We start from the raw sequence: 19,697 nt of genomic DNA, 5'->3' as shown, positions 1-19,697 counted from the left end.
TCCATCCTGGGTCAGTTCCATGCAAGGCAAATGCCCTACCACTGTGCCATCACTCCAGCCCCTCTTTATCATTTTGTGTTGAATTCCTTGGTACATGGAGTGATGGTGGGTATTGGACCCTCCAGGACTTCAACATTGTAGCTAAAACCTGTTTAAGTATTTCTCAATATTTACTGTGGTTAAATATTACTGTGGTTGTCTGAAGGCTCTAAGAGTAAAATTAATAGCCTAGATCACTCTGATTATGCCTTGGAAATCAGCAATGACTTGCTTTGAAGGCAGATTTCCCTGCCTTGCCACATAACAGTGAGATGAAACCAGGAGTAGCATCAGGACATCCTGACTTCAACACAGGGGATGTGCTAATACCAATATCTCCAATTATTGAAACCTGATAGTGAAAACAGATTGAGAACCTTTCCTGGAACCTTGAAGGAAGACTTTGTGGTTAGACAAATTAGTATGCCTGGTTGGTATGTAGTTGTAGTATGTAGTCTGTAGTTGGTCTTATGGCAGGATGTATTGTGGATAAGAATACCCTGTTTTTAGGCCAAAAGTTTTTTCTATTTTTCCAACTTTTGCTGCCCCTGTATATTGACAACCCTTAATCTCTTTTTCCTCTACTTCATTATTTGTATTGAGGAATGTATTGTCTGTTGCAAGTCAGCCTTGATGGGGTTGACTGATGGAGGATGAGGTCTTTCCCCTCCAGCTCGGAGCATGTGTCTGCCACCCTGTTCAGCTGGCGGTTCCAAGGCGAAGCTGCGGGTAAAAGGCTAGCAGACTGTCAGGCTTGTGAAAATATCAGCTTTATTCGGAAGACAAGACTGAAGCCAAAAGCCTCAGCATCAGTTCCTGCCAAAAAGCCCCTCACCTTCCACAGACCCTTGTTTTTATCCCCCAGAATCAGGTACCACCCAATGGTGGGATCAGGTACCACTCAATGGTGGGAGCAGAATCAGGTACCACCCTAGGTGGGAGCAGAATGCCAGGTCACACCCTAGGGTAGGACACAATCACCGATCAGGGTAGAGTCAGTAACATAATAATCCCATTGAAATGTTTACATACACAATTGTCCTTTGTGTATTGACTTTGCTGTATTGGTTGTTTCTAGGAGTTTAACGTGGAGTCTTTAGGGTTTTCGATGTATATCATCATATCATCTGCAAAAAGAGAGTTTGAGTTCCTCTTTCCCTATTTGGATTCCTTTTATTCCCTTCTCTTGTCTGATTGCTATTGCTAGGACTTCTAAAAACTATGTTAAGTAAGAGTGGACAGCCTCGCCTAGTTTCTGACCTTGGTGGAAATTCTTTCAGTTTTTTGTCATTAAGGATAATGTTTGCTGTGGGCTTTTTATTGATAGCTGTATCTTGAGAAAGGTTCTTTCCAGTCCTATTTTGCTGAGTGTTTTCATCATGAATTGGTGTTGGATTTTGTCAAATTCCTTCTCTGCGTTGATTGATATAATCATGTAATTTTTGTCTGTCTTGTTGTTGATGTGGTGTATGATGTTGATTGATTTATGTATGTTGAACCATCCTTGCATCTTTGGGATGAAACCCACTTGGTCATGGTGTATAATTTTTTTGATGTAGTGCTGGATTTGGTTTGCTAAGATTTTGTTGAGGATTTTTTCATCTATGTTCATTAGTGAGATTGGTCTGTAGTTTTTTTTCTTATCGATGTCTTTACCATCTTTGGGAATGAGTGTGATTCCTCATAAAAGGAATTAGAAAGGATTCCTGTCTTTTCAATGTTTTGGAAGAACCTGTGGATCAGTGGTAGTAATTCTTCTAGGAACGTTTGATAGAATTCACCTATAAAACCATCTGGACCTGGACTTTTGTTTTTGGGGAATTTCTTAATTACTGATTCAATTTCCTCAGATGTGATTAGCCTGTTTAGGCTTTCTATATCCTCCTTATCCAGTCTTGGAAGATGATATTTTTCCAGAAATTTGTCGGTTTCTTTTGAGTTCCCTAACCTGACTGAGTATAGTTGTTCATAAGTCCTCGTGATATGTTGGATTTCTTGGGATTCTGTTGTAATCTCTCCCCTTTAATTTGTGATCCTATTTATTTGGGTGTTTTCTCTCTTTTCTTTTGGTGAATCTTGCCAGTGGTTTGTCAATCTTGTTTATTCTTTCAAAAAACCAACTCCTGGCCTCATTGTTTTTTTTTGTATTGTTTTCTATGTTGTTTATTTCTGCTCTGGTTTTTATTATTTCTTTTTGTCTGGTTGTGTTTGGGATTCTTTACTGTTTTTCCAGCTCCTTAAGGTGTCCCTTTAAATTGTTGATTTTGTCCTTCTCCTCTTTCCTGACATAGGCCTGTATTGCTATGAGTTTCCCCTAATTATTGCTTTTGCTGGGTCCCATAGATTTCGACAATTTGTCTCTTCATTATCGTTTGTCCCAAGGAATCTTTTTATTTCTTCCTTGCGTTCCTCTTTGATCCAGCTTGTTGAGCAGCATGTTGTTTAATCTTCAAGTGTCGGACTTTCTCCATAGCTTCTTTTTACAGTTAATCTTGATCTCTGTTGCATAGTGATCTGATAGGGTACTTCTAATTATCTTTATATTTGTGACTTTATTCAAGTTAGATTTATATCCTAAGGCATGGTCTAGAGAAGGTTCCATGTGCACTTGAGAAGAATGTATATTCTGCTTTCTGGGAATGGAGGGCCCTATATAAGTTTATTAGCCCCAGTTCTTCTAATTTCTCATTTAGGGCTCTTATTTCCTTGTTAGTTTTCTGTCTGGTGGATTTATCCAGTGGTGTTAGTGGAGTATTGAAATCTCCTACTACTATCACATTACCTTTCATATTTTTCTTCAGGTTTGTGAGCAAATGCCTTACATATTCTGTTGGTTCTGCATTTGGTGCATAACTATTGACCAGAGTTAGTACTTCTTAGTCTAGCCTTCCCCTGATCAGTAAGTAGTGACCTTCTTTGTCTCTGATCACTTTCTTGAGGTTAAATGCAACCTAGTTGGATATAAGAGTGGTTGTCCCAGCTCTTTTTGTTTTCCATTGGCTTGAATAATTGATTTCCATCCTTTTATTCTAAGCCTGTGTCTATCCTATACTTGTAGGTGTGTTTCTTGCAGGCAGCAGAAATCTGGTTTTTGTTTTCTAATCCAAGTCTTTACTATGTGTCTGTTGGAGGCTATAAGACTAGAGAGCAAAATGGAGTCTCTGATGCCTGAAACCTAAGGCCGGTGTACCTGACAGGCGGCCACTGTGGAATTTACCCCTGGACCTAAAAGAAATGTTAACCAAACAAGTCACAAGATGCTCCAGTAAACTGCCCGAGTTGCTAAGATAAGATCACATCCTGTTAAGCTACCATTGTGAAAGAATGTCTGTGCGATATAAGTCTATGCAATATAAGAGTATGTTGTAAAACTGGAAAGTCCTTCCTGCACGACCCCCCTACTTTTCTATACCATGGAAAAGTACTGAAAGCTACTTCCTTATGCTGTAGAACTATATAAGCGTGTCTTGCCTTAATAAATTCAGCTCTTGATCAGCCAACTTGACTTGAGCTCATTTCTTTCTCAGCCTCTTTCCTCCTTTTTAGGTTGGATCCCGTTCGTGACCCACAAATTACTTCGTGATCCTCAGTCCACCCTGCAGGCAGGGTCCTAGGGGGTTGCATGTGTCTTTTTTGTTTGTTTTTGTTTTTCTTTTTGGGGCCTACCCAGAAGTGCTCAGGGTTTACTCCTGACTATCTGCTCAGAAATAGCTCCTGGCAGGCACGGGGGACCATATGGGACGCCGGGATTTGAACCAACCACTTTAGGTCCTGGATGGGCTGCTTGCAAGGCAAACGCTGCTGTGCTATCTCTCCACCTCCCCCTTTTTTGGGGGGGTCACACCCGGCAGTGCTCAGGGGTTATTTCTGGCTCTATGCTCAGAAATCGCCCCTGGCAGGCACAGGGGAGTATATGGGATGCCGGAATTTGAACCACCGACCTTCTGCATGAAAGGCAAATGCCTTACCTCCATGCTATCTCTCCAGTCCCTACTATGTGTCTTTTAATGGGAGAGTTTAGTTCATTGACATTTAAGGAGATTATTGATAGAGAGGGCTATTGAGCAGTTGTATTGTGTAGGTGGTTGTTGTTACAATCGGGAGTTTGGACTGTGTAATTCATCTTTGAGTATATCATTTAGAATTGGTTTTGATTGCACAAATAATGCAAGTTCTTTTTTGTCTGAGAATGTTTTTAGTCCTCCTTCCCATATGAATGAGAGTTTTGCTGGGTAGTGGACTCTAGGTTGGAAGTTTCTTTCATTCAGTTGTTTAAATATGTCATTCCACTGTCTTCTTGCTTGAATTGTTTCAAATTGGAGATCTGGTTTGATTCTTATGTTCCTTCCTTTGTTTTTCCCCCCCCTTATTGCTTTAAGGAGCTCATCTTTCTCTTTTGTTTTGTTTTCCATTTGGATTACTATATGTCTTGATGTTGGTTTATTAGGGTCTATTTTATTAGGGACTCTTTTCACCTCCTAGATTTGCACTGGAGCCTCTTTCCAGAGGGTGGGAAAGTTTTCTGCTATTATTTCCCTAACCACTTGTTCTCCTCCTTTCCCTATTTCCTCCCCTTCTGGTATTCCTACAATCCGTAGATTGTTTCTTTTGTCTTTGTTCATTAAATACCTAACTTTTTCTTCCAATGCTTTACCTTTTATTTCCTTATTGGCTTCTTTGACATATTTGGTCTGTAGTTTTTCTTCAAGTTCTTCTATGTGATTCTCCAACTGTGTTATTCTGCTACTATGGCTTGCGAAGACATTTTATTTCTTTTAATTCCATTTGAATGAATTCTCTCATCTTCTGTAAAAGTTCTTCTTTGAGTTGGTTGATTTGTTCGTCTATGGATTTCTTGAACTCGCTGGCTAGTGATTCCTTAATTTCTTTTGCCATGGTTTGCATTGCTGCTTTTAACTCTTCATCTATTGGGCCCATGCATTTTGGTGGACTTGGAAACTTGCTAGGATTTCTCTCCATTTCCCCAGTTGTTAGTGTCTTCCTTAGTTTACCCATATTTCTTGTATTTGGTGGTTTGGCTTGGATTGACTGAGCTCCACAGATCTGGTTGGCCTGGGTCAACCACCCCTTCCCCCACCTGGCAGATGGCATGGTTCAGCCCCCAGTAGCAGAGACTGAGCTCCACAGGTCGGCCTGGATCAACCACCCTTCTTCTGACCTACCAGATGACATTTTTTAATTCCATAGGCATTTCTCCAGTTTTCACTTTGTCCACTTCATGATAAACTGAGAGTTTGTTGATGCCTAGGTAGGCAGTCTACTCTCTTGATGCTGGAGTAGCTAGCTGCAGCACATCCCCAGCCAGCTTTTTCGACTTGTATTTCCTACTTGCTATGCTTTTATTGTTTCTAGTGTATTAGGATCAAACCTACTGCCTTACATATGGCAGGAATGTGCTCAACCACCTTTGGTCCTAGATCGGCTGCTTGCAAGGCAAACACCACTGCTGTGCTATCTCTCCAGGCCCGAATCAATGTTTTTTAATTTTTGCTAAATGAGTAAATTATTCTTCCCTGGAACCAAAAAAATTGAAAAGTCTTTAATATTAAAGTAGGATTAGTATCCCTTAACAATATTATTCTTGGGGGCCGGAGAGATAGCATGGAGGTAAGGCGTTTGCCTTTCATGCAGGAGGTCATCGGTTCGAATCCCGGCGCCCCATATGGTCCCCTGTGCCTGCCAGGAGCAATTTCTGAGCCTGGAGCCAGGAATAACCCCTGAGCACTGCCAGGTGTGACCCAAAAACCAAAAAAAAAAAAAAAAAAACAATATTATTCTTGGAGCCAGAAAGAAAGTACAATGAGTAGGGTGCTTGCCTTGCACACAGTCAACACCTGGGACCTGGGTTTGATCCTTGGTACCCCAAATGGTGCCCGGGAAACTGCCAGAATGATCTCTGAGCCTTAGATGTGAGCCCTGAACCCTGAAGGAGTATGTACCGTCCCTTAAAAAAATACAATTTTCTTAATTTGAAAATTAGTCAGAAGAGGGCTGGAGAGATAGCATGGAGGCAAGGCGTTTGCCTTTTATGCAGAAGGTCATCCCATATGGTCCCCTAAGCCTGCCAGGAGCAATTTCTGAGTGTGGAGCTAGGAGTAACCCCTGAGTGCTGCTGGGTGTGACCCCCCCCCCCAAAGAAAAAAGAGGGCCAGAGCAATGGTGCAAGCTGTAGGGCTTTGGCCTTGCATGCACTAACCTAGGACGGACCATGGTTCAATCCCCTGGCGTCCCATATGGTCTCCCAACCCAGGAGTCTGAGCACATAGTCAGGAGTAACCCCTAAGCATCACCGGTTATGGCCCAAAATAGCAAAAACAAAACAAAAAGTCAAAAGATAAGAGAATGTGAAGAGAAGAATCTAGCTAATCCACTTATCTGGTTCAAAACAGAATTTTTATTTGTAATGACAATGTAACTTTAAGTTACATTAAGAGCAATTGTAGTACAGAAATTAAATTTTTATTACCCTCTTCCCTGAAATGACAAAATTATACATAAAAATAATTCAACTATTAAATTCACATGACATCAAATAAAGGAGTTTGACAATGGACTGTGGCTAAAGTATTTTATTTCATTATGTAATTTGCAAATGGTTTCATACGAAATTTTAAAAGCAAAGTTATAAAACATTTTCAATAAAAAAGTACAGTGGTAACAGCAAAATTACATTTCTTTATAGTACAAATAAAAGCATTTGTTCTGATATACTGTCTGAAAATGCTATAATATATTCTCCAACGGACAGCTGCAATGTTGTACTTGAATGAGAAATCTCACAGTAATTCAATTATTTGTTAATAACAGGTTTATCATTTAGACATAAAAGTCAATTGCTCAACTTTAAGAAAAATAACAAAACCTGTTATCATATAATGTGAAGTTATAAAAGACTCTTCAGAATGTAGATGTATGTCTAGCCTTGTTATACTACTAAATTCTGTAAGAGGCATTAATACTGTAAACTTGAATTACATTTTAAAAAAGCACCGTTTAACATACATTCTACATAAACTTTTAAGTGACAAACATTTAAATCTTTTATTTTGTAAATAAAAATAAGTATTATTTAGCCACTACACAAAAAATTAGCAAACTTTACCTCATTGCACAATGGAAAAGCACTTACAAAAAGTACTTGGAAAAAACAGCACACATTATTTTTCTGGATTTTCTTTTATATATATATATATATATACATTTTGTCATTTTCTTAAATTGAGAGCAGTTAAAACATTGTCAGAGCAATTTCCTGAGTTTCAAAGTTTTCCGATTCCCACCTCACTCACTAATCTCACTATTATAGTGTCCTTTTTTTTTCCTAAACATAACCACCCCCCCCACGTCAAAAAGCAAAACACCCTTAGAAAGAAAAATAAAAGTGATTGGAAACAATCCAACAAATCGTTTAGCTCTTCTTCTCAAAATGTGTTAAAGTATACAAACACCTGTTAAGTCAGAATTTCTATTATATAATATGTTCTATTTAAAGGCCATAGAATAGCAAATAGCATGAAAATACTAACAAACTAAGGGGTCCTCAACTGTAGAAGATACATATGAACAACCAGTAAGTTTCAGATGACATGTTTTCATTTCTCACCATGAACTAAAGGGGTGAATGGATGGAAAATACTGTTAAGAAACCCCTGGATCCAATCCTACTTGCCCTTTGGTTCTCACATTAGTTCTTTTCCTCCCCCTGGTAGAAAATGGTAAGAAACTATTGAAAGGAAGTAATCATCACTAAAACATCAAAGGTGTTGTACTTGCAAAATATTGATACTTCTGCAAAGACAAATTCTAATGAGGCGTGTATTAGCATAAATATACCAATACATAAAAATGTTCAAATTCCTAGAGTCTACTTTTGACAGAATTTAGATATGGACAGAAAAAGAGAAGTTAATAATTCCCAAACTATCTTTGAGATATATTATTTATAAATAGTCATAAGAGGAGACTTAAGAATAAAAACATTCTTTCATAATTATGTGTTGGTTAAACTATGCAAGATAGCAGGGTAGAAGGCAGTTTCAAATTAAACAACTTCTTATAAACAGATAGATTCAAAATTGGCCTATATATTTTATGAATAATGATTAAGAAAAAATAGCACTAGATCTACCAAAATAAGGCATAAAATTTAAGTTGATACAATATGAAACATAAGTTTCTTTCCTTTGGCTTCTTCCCTAAAAATACCTCACCTCTTGTTCTTTTTGAGTGTTCCCACTTTAATTCTAATGATATTAAACATCTTGCTGAAGTACTCAAATGATGCCCTTTTAAAGAATATACAAAATAAAAAAAGAATATACAAAAAGAAGAGTACACACTTTGTACTTGCATATACTCTGTAATTTATGCATGAAAAATTTCATTATATTAATTGTAATTTTAGGATAATTTCTAGAAAGGAACTGCTTTCTTTCGGGGGAAGGGCTGGGGCACACATGACAGTTCTCATAAGTTACTCCAGGCTCTGCACTCAGGGATCATACCTGGTGGTGCTCAGGGGACCATAGAGGGTGCTGAGGATCAAGCACAGATCAGCACGTGCAAGGCAAGAACCCTACCCGCTATATTATAGCTATCTGGTAACTCAAATAATTTTCCATAATAAACAAATTCTATAAATCAAATTATTTCTTATGCCTATCAAAAAAAAAAGAATACAGGCCCGGAAAGATAGCACAGCGGTGTTTGCCTTGCAAGCAGCCAATCCAGGACCAAAGGTGGTTGGTTCAAATCCCGGTGTCCCATATGGTCCCCCGTGCCTGCCAGGAGCTATTTCTGAGCAGACAGCCAGGAGTAACCCCTGAGCGCCGCCGGGTGTGACCCCCCCCCCAAAAAAAAAAGAATACAACTATTTGCTGAAATTATGTATATTGAAAGAATTCTCCAGTCAAAGGTTAAACCTAGTCATTTTAAGGCCGGAGTAGGGTATTTGCCTTGTATGCAGCTGACCTGGCTTGAATTCCAGCAACCTATATGGGTCCCCCAAGCTTGCCAGGAGTGAGCTTTGAGCCCTGAGCACTGCTAAATTTGGCCAAAAAGACAAAAATCAAACAACAACAAAAACTCATCACTGGGCCAGAGAGATAGCATGGAGGTAAGGCATTTGCCTTTCATGCAGAAGGTCATTGGTTCAAATCCCGGCATCCCATATGGTCCCCCGACTCTGCCAGGAGCAATTTCTGAGCATGGAGCCAGGAGTAACCCCTGAGTGCTGCCGGGTGTGACTCAAAAACCAAAAAACAAACAAAAAACAAAAACTCATCACTGGAAAGTTAAAATTTATGGCATTGAGTCTGTATTAAAAAATGTAAGTACCGGGCCCGGAGAGATAGCACAGCGGCGTTTGCCTTGCAAGCAGCCGATCCAGGACCAAAGGTGGTTGGTTCAAATCCCGGTGTCCCATATGGTCTCCTGTGCCTGCCAGGAGCTATTTCTGAGCAGACAGCCAGGAGTAACCCCTGAGCATCGCCGGGTGTGGCCCAAAAAAAAACCAAAAAAAAAAAAAAAAAAATGTAAGTACCCCCCAAAAAAAACTGTAAGTGACATACTAATAATATTTTCCCTCAATAAGAAACATAAAATAGTTATAGACTAAAATTAACTTCTTTATAATTATTTTTTAAATATTTTGAGGGGCTAGAGCAATAGTCCAGTGGATACTATTTGCCTTGCACATGGCTATCCCAGGTTCAATTCCTGACATCCCATATAGTCCCCCTCCCACTACCAAGAATGATTCTTTTTGTTTTTGTTTTTGTTTTTTTCGGCCACACCCGTTTGATGCTTAGGGGTTACTCCTGGCTAAGCGCTCAGAAATTGCCCCTGGCTTGGGGGGACCATATGGGATGCCGGGGGATTGAACCGCGGTCCTTCCTTGGCTAGCGCTTGCAAGGCAGACACCTTACCTCTAGCGCCACTTCACTGGCCCCTCCAGGAGTGATTCTTAAGTGCAGAGCCAAGAGTGAACCCTGAGCACTGTGGGGTGTGCCCCTCTAAAAAAAGTTTTTGCAAGCGCTAGCCAAGGAAAGATCGCAACGGCGGTTCGATCCCCCGGCGTCCCATATGGTCCCCCCAAGCCAGGGGCAATTTCTGAGCGCTTAGCCAGGAGTAACCCATGAGCATCAAACAGGTGTGACCTGAAAAACCAAAAAAAAAAAAAAAAAAAAAAAAAAGTTTTTGATATTTAAGTTAATAGAACTCCAACCTGTTGCAACATGCTTTAAATAACATGTCGCTGGTGCCCAAGAGTGCAGCGGTCAAGACAAAAATAGAGACCATGAGGCTTGAGTGGCAGCAGGAGGTGGAGATCCTGCAACATAGGCAGGACTTGGAGCAGTCAGTTCATGCCAGTGAGCTGGACACACTCCTGGCCCAGCTACAGGTCATCCAGGAAGCACAGGCAGCCGAGAGAGAGAAGCTGCTGGTAGAGGCTGACACAGTGCAGAAGTTGCAGCTGGGGCTCCAAACAGAAAACCAAGTTCTCCAGGAGACCCAAGCGGGCCTACAGGCACAGCTGGATATGGCACAAAAGGAGCCTGGTAGCTGAGTTTCAGAAGGTCTGGGAATGCCTGCAAGAGCATGTCCAGAGCTGGCTCTGGAGAACCGGGCCCTGGCCAAGGCCCAGAACGACACGATCTAGGAGCTTCAGTGCTCTTTCTAAGAGCTGGCCCGCACCCAACAGGCCCTGTTGCAGAAGGTGAAGGAGCTGTCGGTGCAGAAGCAGTCAGGCCTGGAGAAAATTAGTGATTGATAATTGTAAATCTGTTAAAAGTCTAAAGTCTGCCAGAAGTAGTGAGCATTCTTTTTGGTATTTGAAATTAATTTTTTATCAAATTACGGGTATAATAAAATTTTGTATAATTTGTATAAAAATAAAAATAAAGCTTTCACTTGATAGCTATCTATTCTATTTCACTGAAGCTTTTTTCTGCCTATGAAAGGATAAAGCCGCAATATAATTTCAGAGCCAACTTTGTTCCCAGAAAATGCAGACACACAGAAGAAAAATCTAAAACAAAAAGGTCATGGTCATATAGAAAGAAAATAAAACAGCAAGACTTTCTTCCTATAAGATATGCAAAATGAAATGATTTTCTGTGTTCAATTTCAAAATAAAAAAACATTCAAGTGTTACTGATAAGTTTCCTTTCTTACATTACTACAACCTTTTCTTTTTTCAATATAAACCTTTGAAGAACATGAACCAGGTCTCCATGTACTTTGTATAAACACCTTTTATAAACACCTTCAGAACTTTACTGAATATCAAACAACAATACAAAGTAAGATTTTCTCTGAAAAAGAATCAGAGTAATTCAAGCTTTATAAATGCAGCTGATCATTTTTCTTAGATATTTGTAATCAATAAAAATTTCTTTAATATTATTAACGAACAACATATTTGGCATGTAATTCAGTAAAAAATTAAACTCTTGAATTCTGAAAAACAAAAATTTTCTATCTTATAACTGCACATTATTTCTAATAAAACACGTTTACAGAAAAGTTGAATTTACTACAAATAAAACTAATTTTAACCTACAAACCTTTAAATTCTAAATAAAATACATTTATTTTACTTTAGCATGACTTTCAAGCACCCTGGTTTGATTTCAGAGAATCTGCAGAAAGAAATTAAAAAAAGTTATTTTTGAAGATAAAAAATTCAAATTGGTAAAACAATAATCTTATAAATCAATTCCAAGGTTCTATGTTAAATATACTATTTACGAGCCTTTACTAAATATCTAGGACTAATACCTAATGCTTATTTTCTTTTACTGTCAAAATAAATTTGATCCTCAAACTAGGGTTTACTCCTAACTTTTGTAATTATTGTAATTTAAGATGTTACAACATTGTCAAGCCTTCAAGATTTTGACCTTCATGAAGAAGAATGAGCTGTGTAAAGGATAAGATACCTGCATTATATTATTTCTGTGAATTAAATCAGTACCAAGACAAAAATATCTCTAATATCCATTATGTCTTGCTTAAACTATAATGTTTTTTTTAACTCCCTTAGTTTGAGGTTTAAGAAATACTCATATCTAAAATATATCATTAGGGGCTGGAGAGGTGGCGCTAGAGGTAAGGCATCTGCCTCGAGAGCACTAGCCTAGGATGGACCTCAGTTCGATCCCCCGGCACCCCATATGGTCCCCCCAAGGCAGGAGCGATTTCTGAGCATATAGCCAGGAGTAACCCCTGAGTGTCAACAGGTGTGGCCCAAAAAAACAAAAGAAAAGAAAACAAAAAAATATATATCATTAATCACAAATCATAATGTTCTGTCCTAAATACATTGTTTCATATCAATAATTCTGAAATATCCTGTTTTCATGCTCAGAATGCTGTAATTTTCAATACAGAAGCCAAATAACACACAAAATACATTACAGCAATTAAAATATTACTAGTGGAAAGTGGGTATTTACTGATATACATTTACTGATATATATGTATATATATATATACACATATATACAGAGAATTATCAATAAATGAATTGGGACCACACCCTGTAGTGCTTGGAGGAGGGGGGTGGCTTAACAGTGTTGTGAGTTGTACTCAGCAATGTTCAGAAAACCCTGGGGAATCGAACTAGGTCAGTGGTGCACAAGGTAAATACCTTTACTACTGCACCATCTCTCTGGCCTCAGATATTTATTATTGGACTTCTCTTATCATTTTCTGTTACTGAATAATAATTAAAGAAAAAGAACATTTCATATTTGACAGCAAAAGTCATTGAATGGCATTTAAGATGTACAAATTCATACTGACTGGACTCCAACTAAGTTTCAACAAATCCAAATTATGACTACACATAAGCTTCCAAAACTTCCAAAAATCATCAAAAAAGGGTCTTTCAAAGGAATAAAAAACCCTAAACTATGACATCTATCACCTAGTTATCTTGAATACACAATCAAATACAAAGAAACAAATATATTCATGTTTAGATTTTTAAACTTAGAATGAAGTGATATTATCAGATTACCTCAACCATATACATTTTTCTTCCATTTCTAGTTTAAAGAACATTTCATCATCACGTAAGCATGAATTAAATGCTTCATATTAAGTATATGCATGAATTATATTGAAGCTAAAACTAGGCATTAATCACACACAGAGTATTTACTGATTCTATTAACTGTCATTACCAAAAAGAGGAAATTTATACTCACCTAAAACTATGGCTTGTGAGGTATTTAATGACGGCTGGTTTAATGCGAGCAACTCCTCCCTGACTGTGGTTTCCTCTGCCCGTAATCACAGACAAATAGGGCTTACCACCATTCTGCTTAAAATCTGTTATGAAAAGAATTGGATCTGTTACAGCTTATTCACTTACATTCTAACAGAAAACAAATCAACTCAAACACACTGTGAGGGCTAAAGAAAGATAGTACAGCAGGTAGGGAATTTGCCTTGCACATGATGGACCTAGGTTCATTTCTCAGAACCCCATAATGATCTATTGAATCCTCCCCGTATTGATCCCTAAGCACAAGAGCTGAGAGCTAGTTCTGAGTACCACTGGATATTAAAACTCCCGCCGCAAAAAAGATATCAAGCACAATGTGAAAATATTCCCATAGGGACTTACAAATTTAATACTACAAAAAGAAAGCCCCATTTTAAAGTGTATGTTTTGAGAGACGAAGAGATCCTATATGGGTTAAGGTGCTTGCCTTGCATTTTGCCAATTGTGGTCAATCTCTGGCACTGTCATGAGTGACCCCTGAGCACAGAACCAGGAGTAAAGCTGAGTACTGCAAAGTGTGGCTCCAGTCTCCACAATCAAAATTTATGTCTTGGGGGCCAGAGAGATAGTTCAATGGGCAAAGTGCATGTTCTATACATAGATCAAGATTGAATCCCCAATACCATGTATGGTTCGTGGAGCAACAAACCCAGCAGAGCCCCTGAGAACTGTCAGTGTAAACAAAACAAACAAATTGTTTTTGTTTTTGTTTTGCTTTTGGGTCACACCCAGTGGTGCCCAGGGGTTACTCCTGGCTTTTTGCTCAGAAATTGCTCCTGGTAGGCACAGGGGACCATATGGGATGCGGGGATTTGAACCACCGTTGGTCCTGGGTCGGCTGCTTGCAAGGCCAAGGCCCTACATTGTGCTATTTCTCTGGCCCCCAAACAAACAAAATTTAATGAATGTTTGTTTCATCTATACATGAAAGACTCACTGTAATTCATCTACCTAACAACGAATAATGACAAACAATAGAGTGGAAGATTTCTACATGCTACCAGAAGTTCTCTCTGAAAATACTGATAACATTTAACAATTATTACACATGTGGACTCAGCATTGCTTCACGAACTTGTACAAACAAAGACTCTCCACAGCAACCCTATTAATAAAATATTCTGAACACAGCCAGCTTTGGTCTTATCAGCAGGGACATCCAGAGGATTATGTAACATGATCATGGATGGACAAGTTACTTACTCTTCCTGTTCCTATGCCCCCTACTCATCAAGAAGCTATAATAGAAAATAGAGCTCTCTTTAGGTAGTTCAATTTGCAAGATGGAATGCAATTCTAGTTTTAAAAAATAACTAGAGGAGTAGTAAAGAGGGTAAGGCACTTACTTTGCACAGGATCAACCCAAGTTCTATCCCAGGCATCCCATATGATCCCCAAATATCAACAGGAGTAATTCCTAATCAAAAAGCGGGAGCAGGGGTCTGGAGTGATAGCACAGCAGTAGGGCATTTGCCTTGCATGAGGATGACGTGGGACAGACCTGATTCAGTCCTCACATCCCATATCATCCCTTGAGCCTTCCAGGAGCAATTACTAAGTGCAGAGCCAAGAGTAACCCCTGAGCACCACCGGGTATGCCAATCCCCCCCCCCCCGTGCCCTCCCCCAAAAAAAACAAGAGTAAGAGCTTCGGAACCCGTGTCTCAGAGACAAAGGGCAGTGGCAGCAGATCCTGAGGATTTGGGACCCGAAAGTCATGTTGACAGCACCTGGGTGAGGGACATAATCCAAAACAAAGAGCCAGTGGAGATCAGCCACTCCAATCTACTCCGCAGCTACACACTACTCCTAGTCAAGGAATACCAGCACCAAAAAATGGGGAGAAGAAATGAACAGACAATTCCTCAAAGAAGAAACACAAATGGCCAAAAGGCACATGAAAAAATGTTCCACATCACTAATCACCAGGGAGATGCAAATCAAAACAACAATGAGATATCACCTCACGCCACAGAGACTGGCACACATCATAAAGAACAAGAAAAAGCACTGCTCATGTGGATATGGGGAGAAAGGAACTCTCATTCACTTCTTGTGGGAATACCGTCTAATCAGCCTTACTGGAAAACAATATGGTATTCCATAAAAAAATGAACATTGAGCTTCCCATATGATCCAACTATACCACTCCTACAGATATACCCCAGGAACACAAAAATGCAATACAAATATGCCCTCTGTCCTACTGTGTACATTGCATCACTAATCATAATAGCCAGAATATGGAAACAACCCAAGTGTCTGAGAAGAAATGAGTGGCTAAACAAAGTGCAGTACATCTACACAATGGAATACTATGCAGCTGTTAAGGCAAATCAAGTCATAAAATTTTCTTATACATAGACATGGAGAGTATTATGCTGAGTGAAATGAGTCAGAAGGACAGGAATAGACATAGAATGAGTGCATTCATCTGCAGGATATAAAAATATAGTATGATAATAATATCCAAATAGAAATGATGGAAGGAATGCAGTTAGGATAAAGAAGAGACTATTAGGACAATAATTGTTGGAAATGATCGCTCTAGGCAAGAACTGAATGCTGAAAGGAAGTAAAGTGATATGCATTAGACCCCTTCAGCAACAGTATTAGAAACCATGATGCCTAAAAGGAAAAAAGTGGGGAGGCGAAAGAGAAAAATACTGCCTGCCATAGAGGCAGATTGGGGCGGGTGGAAAAAGGGATTGGGAGAAAAGCTGGAGAAATTGGTGGCAGGAAATGAACACTGGTGATGGGATGGGTATTAGGTGTATGACTTACCTCAGTTATCAAGAACTTTTAAACAAACAAACAAAAACCAAGAGTAACCCCTCCTGAACATCATCAGGTATGGGCAAAAAACAAAACAAAAAGAAAAAAGAAAAGTAATCTTTTGAGGACACAGAGACTAGTATAGTAGGGCACTTGCCTTGAATGCATTAGCCCTCAGTTTGACCCTAAGTGTAACCAAAAAATGAGAGAGAGAGATCATGTGTGTGTGTGTGTGTGTGTGTGTGAGAGAGAGAGAGAGAGAGAGAGAGAGAGAGTGAGAGTGAGAGTGAGAGTGAGAGAGAGAGTTAATGAGAAATAGTCCTTTACTGAAATTTTCAGGTTATGCTAACAAAGTCAGATGAATAGTTCCCACTTTAATGTTCTCATTGCTAGAGTCCTACCTTCAGTTTTCTGCTGTAAAACTGTCATCAAATGTTCAATCGCTTCATCCACATGTAACCCGTGGAGGTCTAAGACATTCTGTGGTAACAGGGAGGCATTGACTTTCTCAAAGATCTCCACAGCAGCAAGGTGATTGGCTTCTCTCATCTTCTGTTCATGGAGACTCCCCTTTAATTAGACACAAAGATAAAAAGTCTCAACGAAGACTTTTTTGTTATTTTGCTCTCATAGATAATGAGGAAATAAAGAGTGCCCTCCCAAAAGTGAGGGCAAAAAAAAAAAAAAAAAAGGTGAAAGCTGATCTGAAAGTTTAAACAGTACAATTCAAGAATACATCAAAATTTATTTTGAATTTTCATGGGTTAATAATGAGAGCACTTCTGTGGAGCTCTATCTTGGCTAAAGAAAACTGAATGAGCTAAATATATTCTTTGCAAGCAGGAGGCCCAGGTTTACTCCCTGACACCAAATGATTGTCCTTTGAGTACTGTCAGGAGCAACCCCCAACCCCCAAGAATCAGGATTAGCCCCAGAGCCCAACTGGTATGTCTCTAAAACCAAAATAATATTAATAAAGTTCTAGAACTACTAAATTATTTCTAATATTTTTCTAAAACAAAAATCATAACCTAAAAACTCAAATAAACATCTCCCATACATTGGCTTATCCTCTGATAATCCTAGGGCTTGTTCCTGCTAAAACTTCTAGTCACTTCATGTAAACCATCTTCATGAAGATGGTTTAAAAATGACACTTTGGGGCCCGGAGAGATAGCACAGCGGCATTTGCCTGGCAAGCAGCCGATCCAGGACCAAAGGTGGTTGGTTCGAATCCCGGTGTCCCATATGGTCCCCTGAGCCTGCCAGGAGCTATTTCTGAGCAGACAGCCAGGAGTATCCCCTGAGCACCACTAGGTGTGGCCCAAAAACCAAAAAAAAAAAAAAAAAAAAGACACTTTGATTTGGCTCTATCATGAAAAAGAAAAATGTGAAACCACAAAATAAAAAGTAAAGCATGTGTGGTTCTTTTAATATGATACCAACTAAAGCTTAACAAATTGCAAGTTCCCAAAATATAGTAATGTGATTTTCTTATTCACAACTTTAGATTTTGAGGTTTTTTTAAATTTTCTTTCAGGCCACACTTGGCAGTGATGGGGTACCATGTGCTTTCGGGGATGGACTGAGGGCTTCTACAAGCAAAGTTCTTCCTTCAGTCCTTTGAACCCATTTATTTCCCTTTCAGATTGTAAAAGTGATACATCAGGGATATCACTTTTGTATATCCCTAATGAGATAGTAGAACACAATAGACCCAAGTTCGATCCCCAGCATAAAAATGCATCCACTACCAGTGATGGTGAACCTGTGGCACACATACCAGCTGTGGCACGTGAAGGCCTTGTAGCTGGCATGCAGGAAGGTCCACAATTAAGATATGTGGCACGGCGGGAGGCAAGTGTGCTGGTATCTGCTTTGCTCACCTGGCAACAGGGCCAGACTGGCCATTGGGAGGACGTGCTGGCACTTTGAGGAAATTCTTTGTTTTTGTGTGGCAGTTTGGGCACTTGGGCTCAAAAAGGTTAGCTATCATTGGCACTGCTACAAGTGACCCTTGAATACAGAGCCAGGAGAAAGCCAGGAACACAGATAGGTGTGGTTCAGAATGCACTCAAACCCATCATACCCCACAAAAAAGACACATTACTAAAATTTCAAACAAGAAATAAAGCACAAAATATAATCATAATCTGCAGTGGTCTGGAAGTATATTTCCACCAGAAAGTTTGTATAGATTTAGCCCAAATGAAAGAATGAGCTATCAGAAAACCCTGAAATTCATATAAGCCGTATGAAAAACTACCAAAAGAACATTTAGAGAAGATCAAGACGTTCAGGAGTTACACTTGGCTAAGCACTCAGAAACTGCTCCTGGCTTGGGGGACCCTATGGGACACCAGGGGATTGAACCATGGTCTGTCCTAGGTCAGCCATGTGCAAGGCAAACGCCCTACCACTGAGCCACTGTTCTGGCCCCAATTCTTATATTCTTATGTGTCTTGTTTAATCCCCATTTTCCAAATCTGATCTGATAACAAAACAAAGATTTATGCTCCAAGATTATTCAAACAATGTACATTAAAAAAATATTATCAGCTTCCCACTTTACCTGCTGAGCATAAAAGGTAGCAACGTTTTTTTTCCCCATCCGATAAGCTTCTTTTGCTTTGCTATAACATTCAGTCCTCTTCTGCTGATGCAGGAATGCCTCTGCCCTATAGTCATCATACTCTGGGTACTCAAAATCCTGAAAAGACGGTTCACCTGGTATATCTTCAGTCTCCTTAGATTTCTTTGCCTATAATGAATTATATTTTGAAACAGGGTCAAAGTAGAAAGTGCATATGAAAAAATAGGTTTTTCGTCTTGTCATAAAACCAGTTCTTCCCAGAATCTACCTACTAATTCGGATGTGTTCTTAGCAACAATTATTAACTCCTTCATTTAATAAGGATGCCAGAACCACTATTACCTTAGATGTGAAGAGCTTATTAAAATTTATCAAGATATAATTAAGTGATAAAAAGCTGAAAGATATCTCAATGGTGAGAAAAACGTACTTTGCATGGTTCAATTCATAGTAGCTCTGACACCACTGGATATAGACACCCTCTAAAAACTGGTGTCCCCAATAAAGAACTATGATTCAGTTATGCAAAATTTTCCAATTTTAGTTTGTAGACCTATTAAAGGGTCCAGAGTAATAATGGCATATTTCAATTTATTTTTTTAATTAGCAATCAATTAAATAATTAAATAGTATTCTCTTCAAAACAGAAGGGAAGTTAGAAGGACAAATGCCAGATGATTTCATTATCTATAACATATAGAATCACAGGACAAGGGAATGTAAGACAGCAACAGGAGGATACCTATATTATTCTTGACGCTTTGTTATAGCAATGAGGACAGTGAAGGAAAATGTCGAAGGGGAAAACATAAAAGGTGGACAGGAGGTAACTGAGGCAAGATTCAGGGGTTTGGGCTTATATATGAGTTGTAGCATACATATTTATATATATCTAAACCACATATCAGAACCAACAAACTGAAAATATAAAATCCAAACTACAGCAACCAAATTTCAAAACGTATCTGACAAGGAG

At 39.0% G+C, this 19,697-nt stretch overlaps 2 protein-coding genes and 1 long non-coding RNA gene across 3 annotated transcripts in view; 1 reads left to right on the top strand and 2 right to left on the bottom strand.

The window, feature by feature from the left end:
• LIAS (lipoic acid synthetase) overlaps positions 1-19,697 on the bottom strand; it is a 939,974-nt gene that overhangs the window by 334,258 nt on the left and 586,019 nt on the right. The window lies entirely within an intron of this gene.
• The window catches only part of LOC126032527 (uncharacterized), an 891,448-nt gene that overhangs the window by 493,363 nt on the left and 378,388 nt on the right, over positions 1-19,697 (top strand). The gene's annotated exons all lie outside the window — the stretch shown is intronic.
• N4BP2 (NEDD4 binding protein 2) overlaps positions 11,554-19,697 on the bottom strand; it is an 83,912-nt gene continuing 75,768 nt past the window's right edge. The window contains exons 16-19 of the mRNA XM_049790205.1: positions 18,701-18,889; positions 16,530-16,698; positions 13,275-13,398; positions 11,554-11,702 (exon numbers count right to left, since the gene is read on the bottom strand). Of these exons, the coding sequence (XP_049646162.1) occupies positions 11,657-11,702; positions 13,275-13,398; positions 16,530-16,698; positions 18,701-18,889 (528 nt within the window). The 3' untranslated portion in view covers positions 11,554-11,656. The remainder of the gene's footprint in view (positions 11,703-13,274; positions 13,399-16,529; positions 16,699-18,700; positions 18,890-19,697) is intronic.

This window comes from Suncus etruscus, chromosome 16, assembly GCF_024139225.1.
Source record: "Suncus etruscus isolate mSunEtr1 chromosome 16, mSunEtr1.pri.cur, whole genome shotgun sequence".
Taxonomy (NCBI): Eukaryota; Metazoa; Chordata; class Mammalia; order Eulipotyphla; family Soricidae; genus Suncus; species Suncus etruscus.
This window is presented reverse-complemented; position numbering and strand designations above follow the sequence as displayed.